The sequence below is a fragment of the Misgurnus anguillicaudatus genome, chromosome 4 (genome assembly GCF_027580225.2).
Source record: "Misgurnus anguillicaudatus chromosome 4, ASM2758022v2, whole genome shotgun sequence".
In the NCBI taxonomy this organism is placed as follows: domain Eukaryota; kingdom Metazoa; phylum Chordata; class Actinopteri; order Cypriniformes; family Cobitidae; genus Misgurnus; species Misgurnus anguillicaudatus.
This window is the reverse complement of record NC_073340.2, coordinates 12032446-12049520: the sequence shown is the minus strand read 5'-3', so window position 1 is coordinate 12049520 and position 17075 is coordinate 12032446. Positions and strand designations below refer to the sequence as shown.

At 37.5% G+C, this 17075-nt stretch overlaps 1 protein-coding gene across 1 annotated transcript in view; it reads right to left on the bottom strand.

Moving 5' to 3' along the window:
- Nucleotides 1–16400, bottom strand: part of ank3b (ankyrin 3b) — a 134584-nt gene extending 118184 nt beyond the window's left edge. The window contains exon 1 of the mRNA XM_073866709.1: nucleotides 15998–16400. Within this exon, the coding sequence (XP_073722810.1) occupies nucleotides 15998–16120 (123 nt within the window). The 5' untranslated portion in view covers nucleotides 16121–16400. The remainder of the gene's footprint in view (nucleotides 1–15997) is intronic.
- Between the last annotated feature and the right edge of the window lie 675 nt (nucleotides 16401–17075).

The window sequence follows — 17075 nt, the reverse complement described above, 5'->3', positions numbered from 1 at the left end:
TCTAAAGCTGTGCTACACAAACTCCTGTGATCGTGTGAGATGTGTGGTCTGCATACACAGATATACATCCGGAATAAAGCTCTCACAGATCTCCAGAGAACTGCAACAAACACACAAACACACACAGAAAAACTCTGACTATACAAAATTGCTGCGGTAACTAAACACAAATACATTCATCTCTGACGGTTTTCTTCAATTAAACCAACACTTCCCATAGCGGTGTTAAAATGAACAGTAACACTTATACCTATATGAAAAATGAGACAAAAAACCAACTGCTCAGGATTACCATACAGTCTTTGTAAAGGAATAAAGTCATAATACTGCATGACTACAGTCATGTGATAAACTTATGACACACTTGAAAGTAAAAAGTGAAGTGCTTGTCAAGTATGCAACGCATACTCGAAATGTGACCTCTGCTTTTAACCTTCACCAGTGAGTAGTGAACACACACAAACCCAAAGCAGTGGGCAGCTATCCCAGTGCCCCGGGAGCAATTGGGGTAAGATGCCTTGTTCAAGTGTACCACAGTTGCAACCCGCTGGTTGTGAGACTCGAACCAGCAACTCCTAACCATTAGGCTACAGCTGTAAGCTCATAAGAGTCGTCCATGAGACCCTAACACATTACAAAATTATTACATTATTTATACTGAGGGTAACAATACATCAATATGGATCAATACATTGATTTTATTTCTAATGATCCGATGCATTGATGCCACACATAAAAATCTATTTGAGGTACCTTTATTTTGATACTCTCCATGTCTTCATTCCTTGACATAACGTCCATCTACGTATGTATTTCCGCCACAGCGCGCATTTTTGTTTATTTTCATCTGCTAGATTTAGCAAGTGAATGTGATGCAGCAACAAAGCATTGTAGCAGCGAAATCACATCAAAATAGACAGAAGACGAGCGTGTGTGTTGTTTAGCACAATATTGTCCTCTCTCCTGAACATGTTGATATCATGTTGAAATAAATAAGTTTAAAAAAGTGTTTGTCTAAAATGCTGCAGCAGACATTAGCTATTCACAAGTGTGTATATGTTACGTCTATGCTGGCAAAATGAGTCGCAACGCACACCGTCTTATTTTGAGCTAGAAGCAAAAGAAAGCAAAAAATTTTGATTTTGGTTTTCATAAAAATAAGTACATTAAGCCTTTATCAAGCAATCCCAGTGCCCTTTAAAGTCAAAAACTATAAATCTTTATTTGTACATTTTCTGAGAGGTGTGCCGTCCTAAATGCTAATTCTAATGGAAAGATGCGTCTCTATCCACATGCGCATGACATTTTGGTTTCGGTTTGAAAACATGCAGGAATTAGAAAATAGAGTTCAGGACTCGCTTGATGCTAAAGAGAGATAAGACATGAAAAAAATCTTTCTCAAGCTTACTGACAGATCTGATGCGTGCAAGCGCATAACCCCGATATATACACAATTACAGTTTTTAAAAATATCTGTTTTGACAGGAATTGATGCAGATATAATCTGTTATGTTTAATACATTTTTGGGATAAATACCTGATGTGTAACATGTATTAAATCCTTGCTTTACAGTAGATTTTAAAGCTGTCTGTCTCAATGTCAATCAAACAATAAAAAAAGTTTTACATATATTTTTCCTATAGATATTGTTTTGGACTTTATGTTCACTAAATCTATTAGTTTTACCAGTGATTTTAAGGTATGGATGCAGTGATTTTGTTTTTGAACCTTCAAAAATCTTAAACTCTGTGTTTCTTGAAATTGACTTTGCTGACTACTTCAAACAGATGTAGCTCTGTCATTTTTTATTAGATTCCAATAAATCATACATCATTTTGAAGTTTTTTAATAGTGAATGTCAAAATATAAATAACTACTTTTTTTACATTTGCTCATTCCAACTCAATTTGCCAGCACGGGTCACATATTCTCTTTAACAAATCATTTGTTTAAACTTAAATTCATCAAACCACCCAAACATCACTTTAATAAAAAAATAAATAATTACTAACACATTTCACAGCCAAAACAAGACGATTCTTTTCTTCTTGGTACTGAGGGTACCAGATGAGCCAGAACAGCCACTGGTGTCTCTCCAAAAATAATTCCTTCTCTTGGGAACTCTACAGTATTCCAGAGGGAATTCCTCTTTCCACTAATTGAAAACAAAAAGTATGTGTTTACAAGGAAACACAATGGTTCTGTTTTAAAATGCTAAAATAATCCACTCAACAATAGAATTTAACGGGGACCTATCATGAAAATCTGATTTTTCCATGTTTAAGGGCTATAATTGGGTCCCCAGTGCTTCTATCAACCTAAAAAATATGAAAAAGAACAACTCAGTAACTTAAGTTTTGGTGAAAAAAATTGGTAATTGAAATTTAGCTCCCCTTGTGATGTCAGACAGGGATAATACCACCCTTTAATCTGCACTATCCAACCACGGCACTGCCATTTAGTGCAAAGATCAGCTTATTTGCATTTTAAAGGACACACCCAAAAACGACATGTTGGCTCACACCTACAAAGTGGAAATATTAACGTTATACTAAATTATATATAAGGTATTTTGAGCTAAAACTTCACGTACATACTCTGGAGACACCAAAGATTTATTTGACATCTTAAAAAAGTCTTGTGAAATGTCCCCTTTAAGCAACCTGACAAACTGACACCATACTGTACACGCATCATTACAGTAGACCAGTCCAAAGATGTTTGTTTATTATTAACACAATTCCCACATCTTTGGTTATATTTATGGGGTAATCCATACACAAGTTGATCGATACACACGTTGGGGCAAATTGATAAATCTCCAATTTACCTAAACTGCATGTTTTGGGACTGGTAGGAAACCGGAGTACCCCGAGTAAACCCACGCGAACATGCACACAGAAAAACCACCTGATCCAATCAGGGCTGAGCTTTAAGAATGGTTTTAAGATTTGCATACAAAAATAATGCCAGCCATTACATAAAAACAAACACTAATGTAATGCAACACTGTAGAGTTAAACCTCAGTAGTCAGTACAGTGTGAGAAGTGTCATAAATAGATGATAAAGATATCTCAGGAGGTCCCAATAGCCGGTCAGCTGATGAAGATAAAACAGGCCAATCTCTCTTGTTCTCCCACTGTCTAAGCTCAGCAATATGTGGACTGATGATCTCAAGAGCCCTGGAGACATGCAGAAAACCACAATGATCTTTAGTAACAAACTACTGTATGATCTGACCGGATTAGGATTTCATATCACAAACATTAAAAGCACATTTACAACTGCCATTGTTTCTGAATACTGAATCATGCTCATCTGCAAGCTGTTAGTACGTTACATAGCCTACAAAAAGTTTGTAGGTGTAGAGATTCGTTGCAGTTTATCCCAAGGCTTTCCGTTATCGGATTTATACCGTATCGAATACATGTGCGTCTAAACCACAAAAGCAATCCGGTCGAATGCGTTTTCAACTACCTCTGAATGTGGTCGAAAGTGGATGACCTCAAAACTTTTCACACCCCATTTTGCCCTGTATTTAGCATCATCCATTTGTAATCTGATAGACAAAAACGCATCTTAATACCAGAAGTAAACAGCCTCTTATGTACTGTTTTCACCAAACTACTTATATTTGAAGCGTTTGGTTCCAAAACGCGATAAACGGCATTTTGAAAAAAACGAGTTGCCGCCAAAATCAGTATTTTATCAGGTCAGTATTTAAAAGTAAATTCTTAATTTTACGCAAAATACAATATCTGCCCTGTTATTCTGTATATATCTTTTCTCCCTTTATCCTAAAACGCAATAAACGCCACTCCTTCTATTCTGCAGAATGCAATAAATCCGCTCAACAAATCACAGCGCACCATTCCACGTGTTGTAAACAACAATGGCGGTGTGTTGAATACACACAGAATCCTAGGGGCTGTTTACACTTAAGATGTGTTTTCATCGATCGGATCACAAGTGGACGAGAGAGACACATTACGTTTACACATGGTATTTAAATCCGTCTCTTTTGTCCACTTTCGACCGTTTCTGTGCTGAATACTGTGAGGGGGTGGTCTGTCGAGACGGTGGGCGAGTCTCTCTGCTGTCATTCAAACCCGAGCGGGAGTAATTATGAGTTTATATGGATGCAAACTAATATTATGTTGGAGTCCGCTGCTTGTTTAGCAAGTAAACATGCTGCACCGAGTTTTGTACGTGTGTATGTAAGAGCTTTCTCTGAATTTTCAGCGCAGTTGATGAAATAGAATCGCGCAACTTTCACACGCTTTCAAAATGAAACTACGGAGATCAGCCGCTTTAGTTGTATCAATGAAAGGCTTAAAATAGCGCTGTTCACGCCAGAAGTAAAAAAAGACGTAAAACTTGTGTTTAATACCTCAGATTAGATAAATGGGCGGAGAGAAGGCAGTCGCGTGTGGCTGTTTGAACACATTCAACCACATGTGCGTTCCGCAAATCCAAAGCGATCCGATCGAAAGTGGTTTCGACTACCTCTGAATGTGGTTGAAAGTGGTCGAAAGTGACGAGCTCGAAACGTTTTGAACACCGTTTACACCTGGCATTAACGTCGTCCACTTGTGATCCGATCGACGAAAACGCATGTTAATGCCAAGTGTAAACAGCCTCCTAGTTTTACTCATCTTGTACTTTGTAATCAACAAACAAACAAAAACAAAATAATACTTTGATGGCTTTGGTGGTTTTCTGTAACGGGAAAGAAACGTAAGCCATCAACATCTTATAATTTACACGAGAGGCACTCGGGAAACAGAAAAATGCCGGCTGCTGCTTGTTCTCACACGACAGCATCAAGTTTCTCATGCTAACACATTGACCCCAGAGGATCTTATGAAAAACTTTCCATTATTTTACTAAAAGCCAACGAAAATCGAGCAGGACCAAAACATTTTACAGCTGATCACTGTCAAAACAGTTCAGTGACAACGTCCCAAGGATAAAACAGCAATGACAGTGTACTTAATATGACAAAGTAAGTGTTTTGATTAATGCCATTAATGTTTATTTTTTAATCAGTGTAAAGCACTAGTCAACTAAATGAATATAACATGGCAAAGATGAATGCACATTTATATAATGATTCAATAGATTTATAGACTATAAATATATACACTTTTCTTGTTATAGAAAACACGTTTTTACCTAAATTAGTCAAAATAGATTTTTTGCATTTTGGAACCAAACTCTTCATTTTACCTTCTTCAAAATAGTCACCTATTATTACTGGGGATGGGCATCATTTCAAATTGATCGATTTCAGTTCCAAATTCGATTCGCTTTTCGGATCCGATTCCTAATGATTCTTGGTTCCGATTCCAATGGAGTTAAACGCAATAAAATTCAAGCCTTATGTGATCAAAAATATTTATTTTGTGCCATTACTTACAACTGAACACAAAAAAGAGCAGCAAAACTTTTAAACAAACATGGCTATGCTAGCTCAAAATGATTTTTAAATGGAGACACAACAACAGGAAATGCATGCAGCCCTTTCACTATAAATTTTGTGATCGATCTGTCACACATTTTTTTCCCTGTGTTTGCCTTCCTTTCAAAGCAAGGGAGAAGGGGGTCTCACATGTAGCATGTGCTGTCTACTCTGACCAAAGAACAGACGAGCATGTGTTGCGGCCACTGTGATTGGCTGTTGGCCAAGCTTTAAACACGACCTCCGTCAAGCGTTAATGCTGAAGCCCCGTGTGAATATACCGTTACAGTTACAAAGACTTTTTTGTATGTTGAAATGAGATCCTCACCGTACTGTACATTACAGAAAAGGGTTTTAAATAGGGCTGCACGATTTGGGTAATTTTTCCCATTGCGGTTATTGATGCTAATATTGCGATGTGCGATTGCGATTATACTAAATGGTATCATGAGTCAACTTGATGGGTTTTAAGGAAAATCCACACACAGTTTAGCTGAAATGTGTATTTGTAAAACTAGAAATGTTTTCGTATTGCCACGTGATGTAGCAACTGCTCAGTGTCAGTAATCCTAAATCCAAAATACCGCCATACAACAGACAGAGGTTTTTTTTAGCTACCAGATCACTGTCAACCTCCTCTGCATCCATCTTCGCTCTGGTATAAGTGACGACGCACACCACACGTGCACTGCCTTTTTTGTTCGTTTTTCTTTCTTTTTTTAAACAGCAAGGAAAATCATCAAACTGTTATCAGAAAGTTTGTGTTAACAAGTCCACACATTTATTTATTTAATATAATTGCAACATTTTGCTGTCATATAATCGCACAGGCTGACATCACGATTGCGATGCGATTAATTGAGCAGCAGTACTTTTTAAAAAATATGAAACTGGTGTATGAAACTGAAAGAATGAGTCAAATCAGACAGATAACATTTTGAAACCTCATCACTGTGTACATCAACACACAACAGTAACACTTCCATAGACAAACACCTGCGAGTACACACTGACCTTTTGTGTTTGTGTGTTTGATTTACTGTTGTGTTTGAGTTTTATGCTGCATCAGCTCGCTCTCCCTTTATCTCCTTCATGATTTAAGTATGGAGCAAGTCTCTCTCTCTCTCTCTCTCTCTCTATCTCTCTCTCTCTCTCTCTCTCTCTGTTTAATAATCTCCTCTTAAATCTAAAGTCCATTTCAGGATTAGCCCTCTTTTTCTTTTCTGCCTCTCCCTTCATTTCATTCATTTAAAGCAGGGGTCAAAGTTCACCTGATGAAGATGTCTCAGTAAGCCTCTGCTGGTAAATGTTGTAACTTCATCATTATTAGAATCTTCGAAAAGCATCTTTTTACATTCATAGGTACTGATTCATATATCATAGGTATATGTATCATGTATTTTATTATGGAACAGTAGAGGTTAAACCTGCAGGCCAGTTTTGGACAGCTCTTAAAATCATTAAAATAGATTTTCAATAGATTTTCCTGACTGTTGCTTTGATGTCAGAGTTCAGTCATTGGTAAATTGGTTCAGACCATGTGCATTCACTTATGGTGTCAGCATCCAATCAGTGTTGTCATGACATCATTTCCTGTGATTTTACAGTAATTAATCACATGTCATTTACTGTATAGCTCAGGTTCTAAATTCAGCAACCAAAAGCAATTTACATGAATAGGAATGCTAACAGATCTCTCTCTCTCTTTTCAGGTATTTTATCCCAGTATAGTTTAAACTCAGCTTAAAGGATAACATCACAGTTTTTCAATATTTTACTATGTTCTTACCTCAACTTAGACAAATGAATACATCCCTATCTTTTTTCAATGCGTACACTTCATCTTTGTACAGCGCGTCGTAAATGTGTTAGCATTTAGCCTAGCCCCATTCATTCCTTAGGATCCAAACAGGGATAAATTTAGAAGCCACCAAACACTTCCATGTTGTCCCTATTTAAAGACTGTAACATGAGTAGTTACACGAGTAAGTATGGTGGCACAAAATAAAACGTAGCAGATAAAAATTAGAACTATATTTTATGGCGGAAGTGCACTTAGTAGTAGCGCAGTACATCATCACTCCAGACTACTCCCCCTCTCGCTAAAACTTCCGTCAATATTAATGCACCCAAGGTGTTTTATGACACCATACTTACTCATGTAACAGGCTTTAAACAGGGAAAACATGGAATTGTTTGGTGGCTTCTAAATTCATTCATGTTTGGATCCTAAGGGATGAATGGGGCTAGGCTAAATGCTAACACATTCACGACGCGCTGTACAAAGATTAAGTGCATCTATTGAAAAAAAATAGGTATGTATTAATTCGTCTAAGTTGAGGTAAAAACACAGTAAGATTTTGAAAAACAGTGGTGTTTTCCTTTATGTCTTTTACATAAGGAAGTGAGATTCTCAGTTGGAAATTTTTATTATTGTGTCATCCAGCAAATGGAGTTAAATGTGTATAATATAATGTGTTATGTAACAAATATCTCATGTTTATAAACTCCAGAGCAGCAGGGAGTTGGTAAGATGGTTCATCTTAAAATTTTTATCTTGGCCAAAGAAAGTAAAGAAATTTATTATAGAAATTTATTATAATAACATATAATAAAGTCATTTTTCACCCACTTACATTTCAAAAGTCATTACACCATATCATCTAAAGCCTTATGAGGGTTTTGCTGAGCATAAAAGTGCCATTTTGGTCATAATTCACTAAAAATCATCCCCTCCTCGGTTAAAGGATATGTGAGAACCGATGTCGTTTAGTATATTTAGTATATTTCATTTAGTACAGCCACAAAAAAATTTCATTTCGACTTTTTTTAATTAAACTTGCTTCTGCAAATGAAAAAGGACTTACATTTCAGTCTGTTAATCACACAAAGCCACCATATAACTTAAAGGAATATTCAATTTTCTTAAAAGAAAAATCCAGATAATTTACTCACCACCATGTCATCCAAAATGTTGATGTCTTTCTTTGTTCAGTCAAGAAGAAATTATGTTTTTTGAGGAAAACATTGCAGGATTTTTCTCATTTTAATGGACTTTAATAGACACCAACAATTAACACTTAACTCAACACGTAACAGTTTTTTTCAACGGAGTTTCAAATGACTATAAACGATCCCAAACGAGGCATAAGGGTCTTATCTAGCGAAACGATTGACATTTTTGACAAGAAAAATAAAAAATATGCTCTTTTAAACCACAACTTTTCTTCTAGGTCCGGTCCAGCGCGACCTAACGTAAATGCGTAGTGACGTAGGGAGGTCACGTGTTACATATATAAAACGCACATTTGCGGACCATTTTAAACAATAAACTGCCACAAAGACATTAATTAGTATCAGTTGACATACAACAATGTAGGAACGGTCCTCTTTCAACACACTTGTAAACACTGGGGCGGAGTTTCGCGTTCGTCTTCTGTGACCTCTTGACGTCATGGCGTATTGTGTGGGGTCACGCTGACGCATCACGACCAGATCTGGACGAGAAGTTGTGCTTTAAAAGTGTATATTTGTTATTTTTCTTGTCAAAAATGACAATCGTTTTGCTAGATAAGACCCTTATGCCTCGTTTGGAATTGTTTATAGTCCTTTGAAACTCCGTTGAAAAAAACTGTTAATTGTTAAGTTAAGTGTTAATTGTTGGTGTCTATTAAAGTTCATAAAAATGAGAAAAATCCTGCAATGTTTTCCTCAAAAAACATAATTTCTTCTCGACTGAACAAAGAAAGACATCAACATTTTGGATGACATTCTGGTGAGTAAATTATCTGTATTTTTCTTTTAAGAAAATTGAATATTCCTTTAAGAAGATATTTAATATAGAGCACAGGTGAAAAAGTCATGTGATGCTAAAAACACGAGGATATAGATTCTCTATAATGATCATTTCATCTCCAGTAACAGAATAAATGTAGGGGTGAAAGAGACAGAAATCTGTATTTGAGAAAGAATCTGTATTTGGTGACAAAGTGTCCCATCAGCCCCGGAGGAAAGAAAAGGGGGGAAGAGGTCCTGAGGGACACCACTCCTCGCTCCTCAAACAATAGAGAGAGAGAGAGAGAGAGAGAGAGAGAGAGAGAGAGAGAGAGGTGAAGACTGTGAAAAATGAGGTTGTTGTTAAATAAGTGATGGGGGATAAATGTACCAGCTTCACATATTTGCTTAAAAACAGGGGGGGGGGGGGGTAATGATGCTGGTGGCAGCATGTGTGTGTATATTTGGGGTTTGCGTCCCATCCCCCTTTTAAATGCATTTAGTAACGCATGGCAGGAGACAATACTGCACTCAACCCACCAACATTAAAAAAGAGAGAAAGGTCAAGGGGAGGTGGGACAGACCTATCGGACACACCCATTAAAATTCATTAACAGCAATCAATTCAACTGCATCATTCTATTAAAAAGACTTTCTTTGTGAAAATCGAATCATTTTGTTGTACATAAAAAACCTTCACTTACAATGGTAGTCTGTGGAGTCACTAAAGCGTTCACTAAACTGAACCCTGAACCTTTCATCACTGAGAAATTCATAATTTTAACACATTTACATAATGTTTTACCATGCACCTGCCAAACTGCGAACAAAACATGATTTATAAACCTACAGAAATGTTTGTCGGACAAACAAACACACAAAATGTACTGTCGGCTTGTCTGAAGGGAGACGTGGTTCTCATCGGTTCTTCTAGGGGCTTCGTACACCCTCTAATAATAAAAGCACAACGGGAAACGATTGGATCAAACTGTCTATGTCACATAAACGGGCAGTCATCCAGCGGCCTTAGTGTTTGTTTTGCTTTGTTTAAGCCAAGCACTAAAGCGAAGTGCTGCCAATGGCCAGAAGTAGCAGACTGAAATATAGATTTTTCCTTCTTTTAAGTGACCGCATGCTTCTGTTCTGTGTTGAGCAGGACAACCCGATACGCTGCCAGAAAAATACCGGCATAAAACGTCATCATAACCTGACCCACGTCAGTCTGAACTGGGTATAAGGACACTGTGTACTGCTTACAGTATATTACGGATACAACATACTCCCAATGACATTGAAAGAAAGACAGATGCCAATCTAAAGTTCTGGAGCACACTAGAAGGTTGGCTCTACCACCCAGCAACTACCCAGAACAGCCTAGCAACTACTCATAAAACCCTACTAACCACAGGGTTCCCACCCCTTAGTTAACTTCAAATTCAAGGACCTTTCAATGACTTTCCAGGTCCAATACCCTCAAATTCAAGGATTCAATGTGGGGACATATTTCAAGTGAGAGCAAGATTGTGTTACCTTTTAAGATACATTGTTCCTTTTGAGGGAACTCGCGCTGCATCACTGCTGTGACACTTTGGGGACGCCTCCAGGGGTAAGTGTGTCTGAATGTGTATATCAAATTCAACCAATGATGAGGCTTAATGACAAAGACAGGGTGACGCGGGAGTCAGAAGGTATATCGCTATCTGAAATATTGCCAAAGACGGAGTTTCAGGGAAGCAGGAAGTATGGCAAGGGAGACGCAGCGTCTCGTTCCCTTCTCAGGGAACAACAGTTACATACGTAACGTTTTCATGTGTTAAACACAACTTTGCAAAAAAACATTTTGGTATGAATCAACATTCGCATACAGAAGCATTTAAAGCAAACAGTTTAGCACGTGTGCTTAAAAAAGTCTCAATTTTTTTATGATATTATCCAACACTACACAAGGAATAATATTGATTTTTTTTCCCCAGAAAACTTCTTGCATAAAATAGATTCAAGCACTCTCAATGATCTGTATCTATGTATGTATATTTTCAAAAACTTCCCAGGGCCTTGAATTTTTCCCCCAGATTCAAAACTTTCAAGCATTTCAAGGACCCGTGGGAATCTGTAACCACATAGCAAACACAAAGCAATGGTATCCACCTGTAACCCCTTTACATTGTGATGCACAGTAATGTCTATAAAATCTGTATGTAACTGGTAAATGAAGGCTAGGTTTCCATAAGAATCAATGTTTCTGATGGCAGATGAAGCTGTTTCTTGACACAGATGCACAAGTCCAGTGGTTTATTAGTGCTTCAGACTCACACATCAGGACACAATCAATAGCGCAGCAGAATCTCTCCATGACCTCAGCTATACTGGGAGCTTCTGAAGTAATAACGGCCTGAGTGAACGCTCACCATCAGCATCATGTTTCAGACCGTTTTTGTGTTGCGTGACCACAAACAGGTAAGTTCAATACTGCTGTGCCAAATACTATCATGACTAGCAAATACATGTAAACGCCAATGAAAGAAGAACACATATGAAAACTGAGATCAGTCTGAAATAGTATGAATCTTTTAGTGAAAGTGATGTAGGAGCGGCAATGTGGGACAGGTGTCTTGCTCAAGGGCATCTCAGTCGCAACCTGCCAGCCGTGACTCATACATTTTTCACTCAAAAAATTCAATTCAATTTTATTTATATAGCGCTTTTCACAATTGTTTAATTGTTTCAAAGCAGCTTTACATTAAAGCAATATTCCATTTTCTTAAAAGAAAAATCCAGATTATTTACTCACCACCATGTCATCCAAAATGTTGATGTCTTTCTTTGTTCAGTCGAGAAGAAATTATGTTTTTTGAGGAAAACATTGCAGTATTTTTCTCATTTTAATGGACTTTAATAGAGCCCAACATTTAATACTTAACTCAACACTTAACAGTTTTTTTCAGCAGAGTTTCAAAGGACTATAAACAATCCCACACGAGGCATAAGTGTCTTATCTAGCAAAACGATTGTCATTTTTGACAAGAAAAATAAAAAATATGCACTTTTAAACCACAACTTTTCGTCACCTAGTGGATAATAGCGGTATTGCGGAAAGACGGAAATACTCGTCATTGGCGGGGAAGCGTTTTCTCTTGATTGACGAGATATCTCGTCAATGGCGGTGGAAGAGTTAAAAAAACTTAACATATTGTTTTAACATATGGTTGGGTAAAATATGGTCAAACTCAACCGTTGGCTTAAATTACCAAAAAGTCTAACCAGTGTTAGTTTAGGGACAACACACTACATCCACACATCTCTGTGTTATTGAAACAACACAATTTGTGTTACTTTTATTTTAACACAAAATCAACACAAAATTACACATAATGTGTTAAAATTACATATAATGCGTTAAAAACATAACACAAAAAAGTTTAAAAAATGTACACATCCTTTCTTAAAGTGTATTTGACCAAAACACATGTTGAAACAACCCAGCATTTTATTAGAATATGATTTAAAGGGGACATTTCACAATACTTGTTTAAGATGTAAAATAAATTTTTGGTTTCCCCAGAGTACGTTTGTGAAATTTTAGCTCAAAATACCATATAGATAATTTATTATAACATGTTAAAACTGCCACTTGTACGTGTGTCATTTTAAATGCAAATAAGCTGATGAAATGCAAACACCGATCACCATAATAGTGGTTTGTTGAAATTGAAACTCAATTGTGCTGTCAACAGGGCTCGAAATTGCGACCATTTTGGTCGCATATGCGACCGAAATTTAATCTGTGCGACCTTAAAATATATTTGGGAGCATTTGTGCGACTGCCCATTTTGTTGTGACGCGAGTTGATTGTGATCCTGCGTGCTGGCGCTGTCCCAGGTTCAGTGTTCTCTCCAACGATACATACCCAATCAAATTTCACCATTAAGTTCTTGCGTTTAATGAAGACCGCAGATTGGCTAATATGAGCGTCAGTCATTCCTTGTTGCCGTGAAGCGCGGAAATGTGAAAAGACGAATGCGTCGCGAGCATGACGAGAGCGAGCCGATTACAGCCAAGGTTATTACTGTATTTTTTGACGACGATCCGGATTCAAATGTAACTCCACCACCGGAAAATACAAGTTGACGTTAAACCTTTCAGAGAGAGTGGCTTAAAGATTTCGAGTGTCTCCGCTATGAAAATGTAACTTACTGTGTTTACTGTAAATCCTGTAAAACGGCGTTAATGGCGGAATCAAAACATTTTAAGTGCCAGACGTACCTTGCTTAAACATGGCGAAAGTGCCAAAAATACAAGACGTGTCATGACAAATGTGTTTATTATTGATGGAGACACTGAGCTGTCTGTCAAAGTGTGTTTGATGGTGTATGTGCGCATGCGCTGGTGAATGGACATCCGACAAACATCCTTGTGGTCCATGTTGCTGTGGAATACGACAATGCTGATGGTATATTTTTGTTGTATTTTTTAAAACATTGCCTATTTAGTAGTAAAAGCATCCTGGTAATGCAGTTATCAATACCAATATATATTAGCCTTCTATATTAGGGTCACTTTTGTAATGTCACAATTAATCAGTGTTTTACATGTTTGCTAGATTTTCTATGTAATCTTAATCATGTTACCTGTAATTGTTAAATTATTATTGCTGCTATACTATTTCAACAGCATTTGGGTATTCATTTAGGAATGTATGCAGCAAAAAATAAAATAAAATAAAATAAAATAGAAGACCAACTTTTAAATGCTGGCCATAGGACGTGTAAAGCCCGGTGGTGTTTTATTTTTAATAAAATAAATCTATTAACATTTACATTGTAGTTGTGGTGCTTTTAAATTTTTTCATGGAAGCGCCTAAATTTTTGCTGAAAAAAAAAAAGTTCATTTTGAGCCCTGTCTCAATTATTCTCTCTCTCTCTCTCTCTCTCTCTCTCTCTCTCTCTGCAGCGTCCCCTTTTGACATCACAAGGGGAGCCACATTTCAATGACCTATTCTGCTTGCAGAGAATAGTTAACACAAAACTAAGTTACTGGGTTGATCTTTTTCACATTGTATATGTTGATAGAAGCACTAGGGACCCAATTATAGCACTTAAACAGGGAAAAAGTCAGATTTTCATGACTTTTCCCCACTTACTATTAACAAAAATAATATTTCATTTTTATACTTAACATATTAAATCACAATATAAGGAGAGAGTCTTGAACCCTGTTTATGTAACCAGAAAACGTACAGATAGCTTAAATGGATTAAATGTAGGATCATTTCTTTTTTACTTTCATAAACTCGAGCAGAAATCGTCTTTGCAAAACCTGTGTTGATCAGCATAATCTAAGAATCTTGCATGTTCTCAACAGTTAATGTCACATGATCACAACAATTACAGTTTCATTATTTGAAGTGTTATCATTATGGCCCAGCGAAGCAGTCGATGTGCTCTGTAAGCCATTAGTATGTGAATCAGACCTGCTGAGTCAATGATTCGAGTAAAGTCCTCGCGTGTGGTCACAGCCACACACACACATCAATGACACACAGACTGTACTACCAATGAAAAGGATGTAGAGAGGTTTTCAATCATGTCCCGTGTGGAACAGAATAAATCGTACTTGTTTAAAATAAGTGCACATGCTCTTGTCCACCCATACCTACATGTATAAAGTCCCAGTAATCTTATAATACTCAAGCCATCTGTCACAATTTGCATGATATTTCTGTTTATTATATGACACATTAGTTTATGTGTAGAGCATCTGCATGCTTTTGCAATTCAAGTGGTGCCAAAAATGCCAAGGTCATAGATTCGATTCCCAGGGAACACACATATGGATAAACGTAAAAATGAACGTAACCCTTACATGCAATGCAACTCAATAAGCATGTGCATGAATCAAGCAAGAACGTGTCCACAATTAATATCTGCACGATCAAACTCGTGTGCGCTTCTGAAAGTCTCAGCTGCACTCACAAATCTATCAAAGACGGCCATAAATGAAACGAGAAGAAAAAATCCATAACGTTCAACAGAACACTTGGATCGAGGTGGAACAGGACAAAGGTTTGGATCCGTCCATTTTAATCTTCATGGTGTGTGAGAGAAGCAGACGTATATGTAGATAGCTGAAGAGATGCTGAGCTGTGACTAATGAGATGATTTGATGTGGGTCTGTAATGGGATTGAGGCTGGGACGGGGGTGGGGGTTATCTTTTAGAAAGCCCACGGGATAGCGATCACGATCCCCCGGGCGTCTGAATGCACCATAGCCAGCGATAAAAATGACAACAGTCACGCATCAATGTGGAAAACGAATGGATCAAAGACAAAAACAGACACCCCGCACGCATCTCAAAACAACACCACCATCATCTACAAAGACCTCGTATTCTTATCTGTACAAATACAGGAGCGCTATCTGACAAGTTATTGAACAACTATGAGATTTTAATGGCATTATGTTCTTCTGTATTTCAAGTAAAACTATCCTGGATAAAATCCTGTTTGTGTTTTGCATTTTTATCAGGCACATGTTCGTCCTATATAAAATCATTTCCAATCCGCACACTACAAAACTCCCCCTTCAATTCCATTATTTCCTAAACAATACCTTTAACCTTCACTGTAAGCAAAAAACCCTCAATGACCCTCAGACAAAAGTGTGTGGACCACCCCAGACCCTTCAGATCCTTCAGACAGCCCGCTCATGCGTGTGTGCGTGTCAGCTTCACAAAAACACCAGAGGTCTGACCCACAGGTACCTTTTTCTTCGGCGCCTGGGTCCTTTTTCTGCTCTTTCTCTTCCTTTCTTGTTCTTTCTCCTCCTCGGCAATTGTAAGGTCTATATCCGCTTTTTTCTTCAGCTGGGACGCGGCGTGTGCCATGACGCAAAGCTCTATTGAGATCTCCTTTTATAAAGTAAAGAGTCTCCCGACCGAGACAGATTGAGCAGCCTCCTCACAAAGAAACAGTCTCTCTTTCACCCTCTGGAGGATCTCTGTGTTCCTGCGAAGAGCCGAGGCTGGGAAACTGCATTTGCGTGAGAGCAGATGGACAGACGTCTCAAGGAGAAGGTGATTTCATTGCTGCTTTACTCCAGGATCTCCTAGCCCAACCTGAACCCATCCCATCCGTGGATGGAGAACAGACGAGAGAGGGATGGATGAGAGCAAATGAGAGGGGGGGCGGCAGGGATGGAGGATCTCGCTTGCGTATCCTTCAAGCACCAGCTGGAAGTGTCTATGTAAGAGGAAGAATGGGGGGGTTCTGTGTGTGGATTAACACACCCTTACACACACACACACATGTATATGGATGGGGAGAGCCGTCTGTATTAAACCATCTACAGTCTTCATAGGGTGGAGAGCAAATAGTTGCATTTGGAAATGATCTCTGTCCTAACAATGCCACTGCAAATTATAATTTTCCTAATCAGTCACTTTTAAATGAAAACCAAACCATTATAAAAAGTAACCTTAGGTTAGATTTTGAGATATTTAGATATTCAGGATGTTGCATGACCCACACGGCAAAAAAAATTAAATAATAATTTCTCTAGCCACAAATATATTTAAAATATATGCTAAGTAACGATTAATTAAATATTTTTTTATTTGAAAATATATGTACTTTTAACCATTATTATATGAGAATATATTCCAAATGTAACCCATATGGCAAGAAATATATTTTTCCTGGCCAAAATATATATAAAATGTAATATACAGTACAAGTCTAAAATGTATACCTGGACATAGATTAATCTCATAAAAAATACAATATTTTTTTGGAATAATATATGAGTTTGTGTTGTGTGTAATTATTATTATTATTATTAAG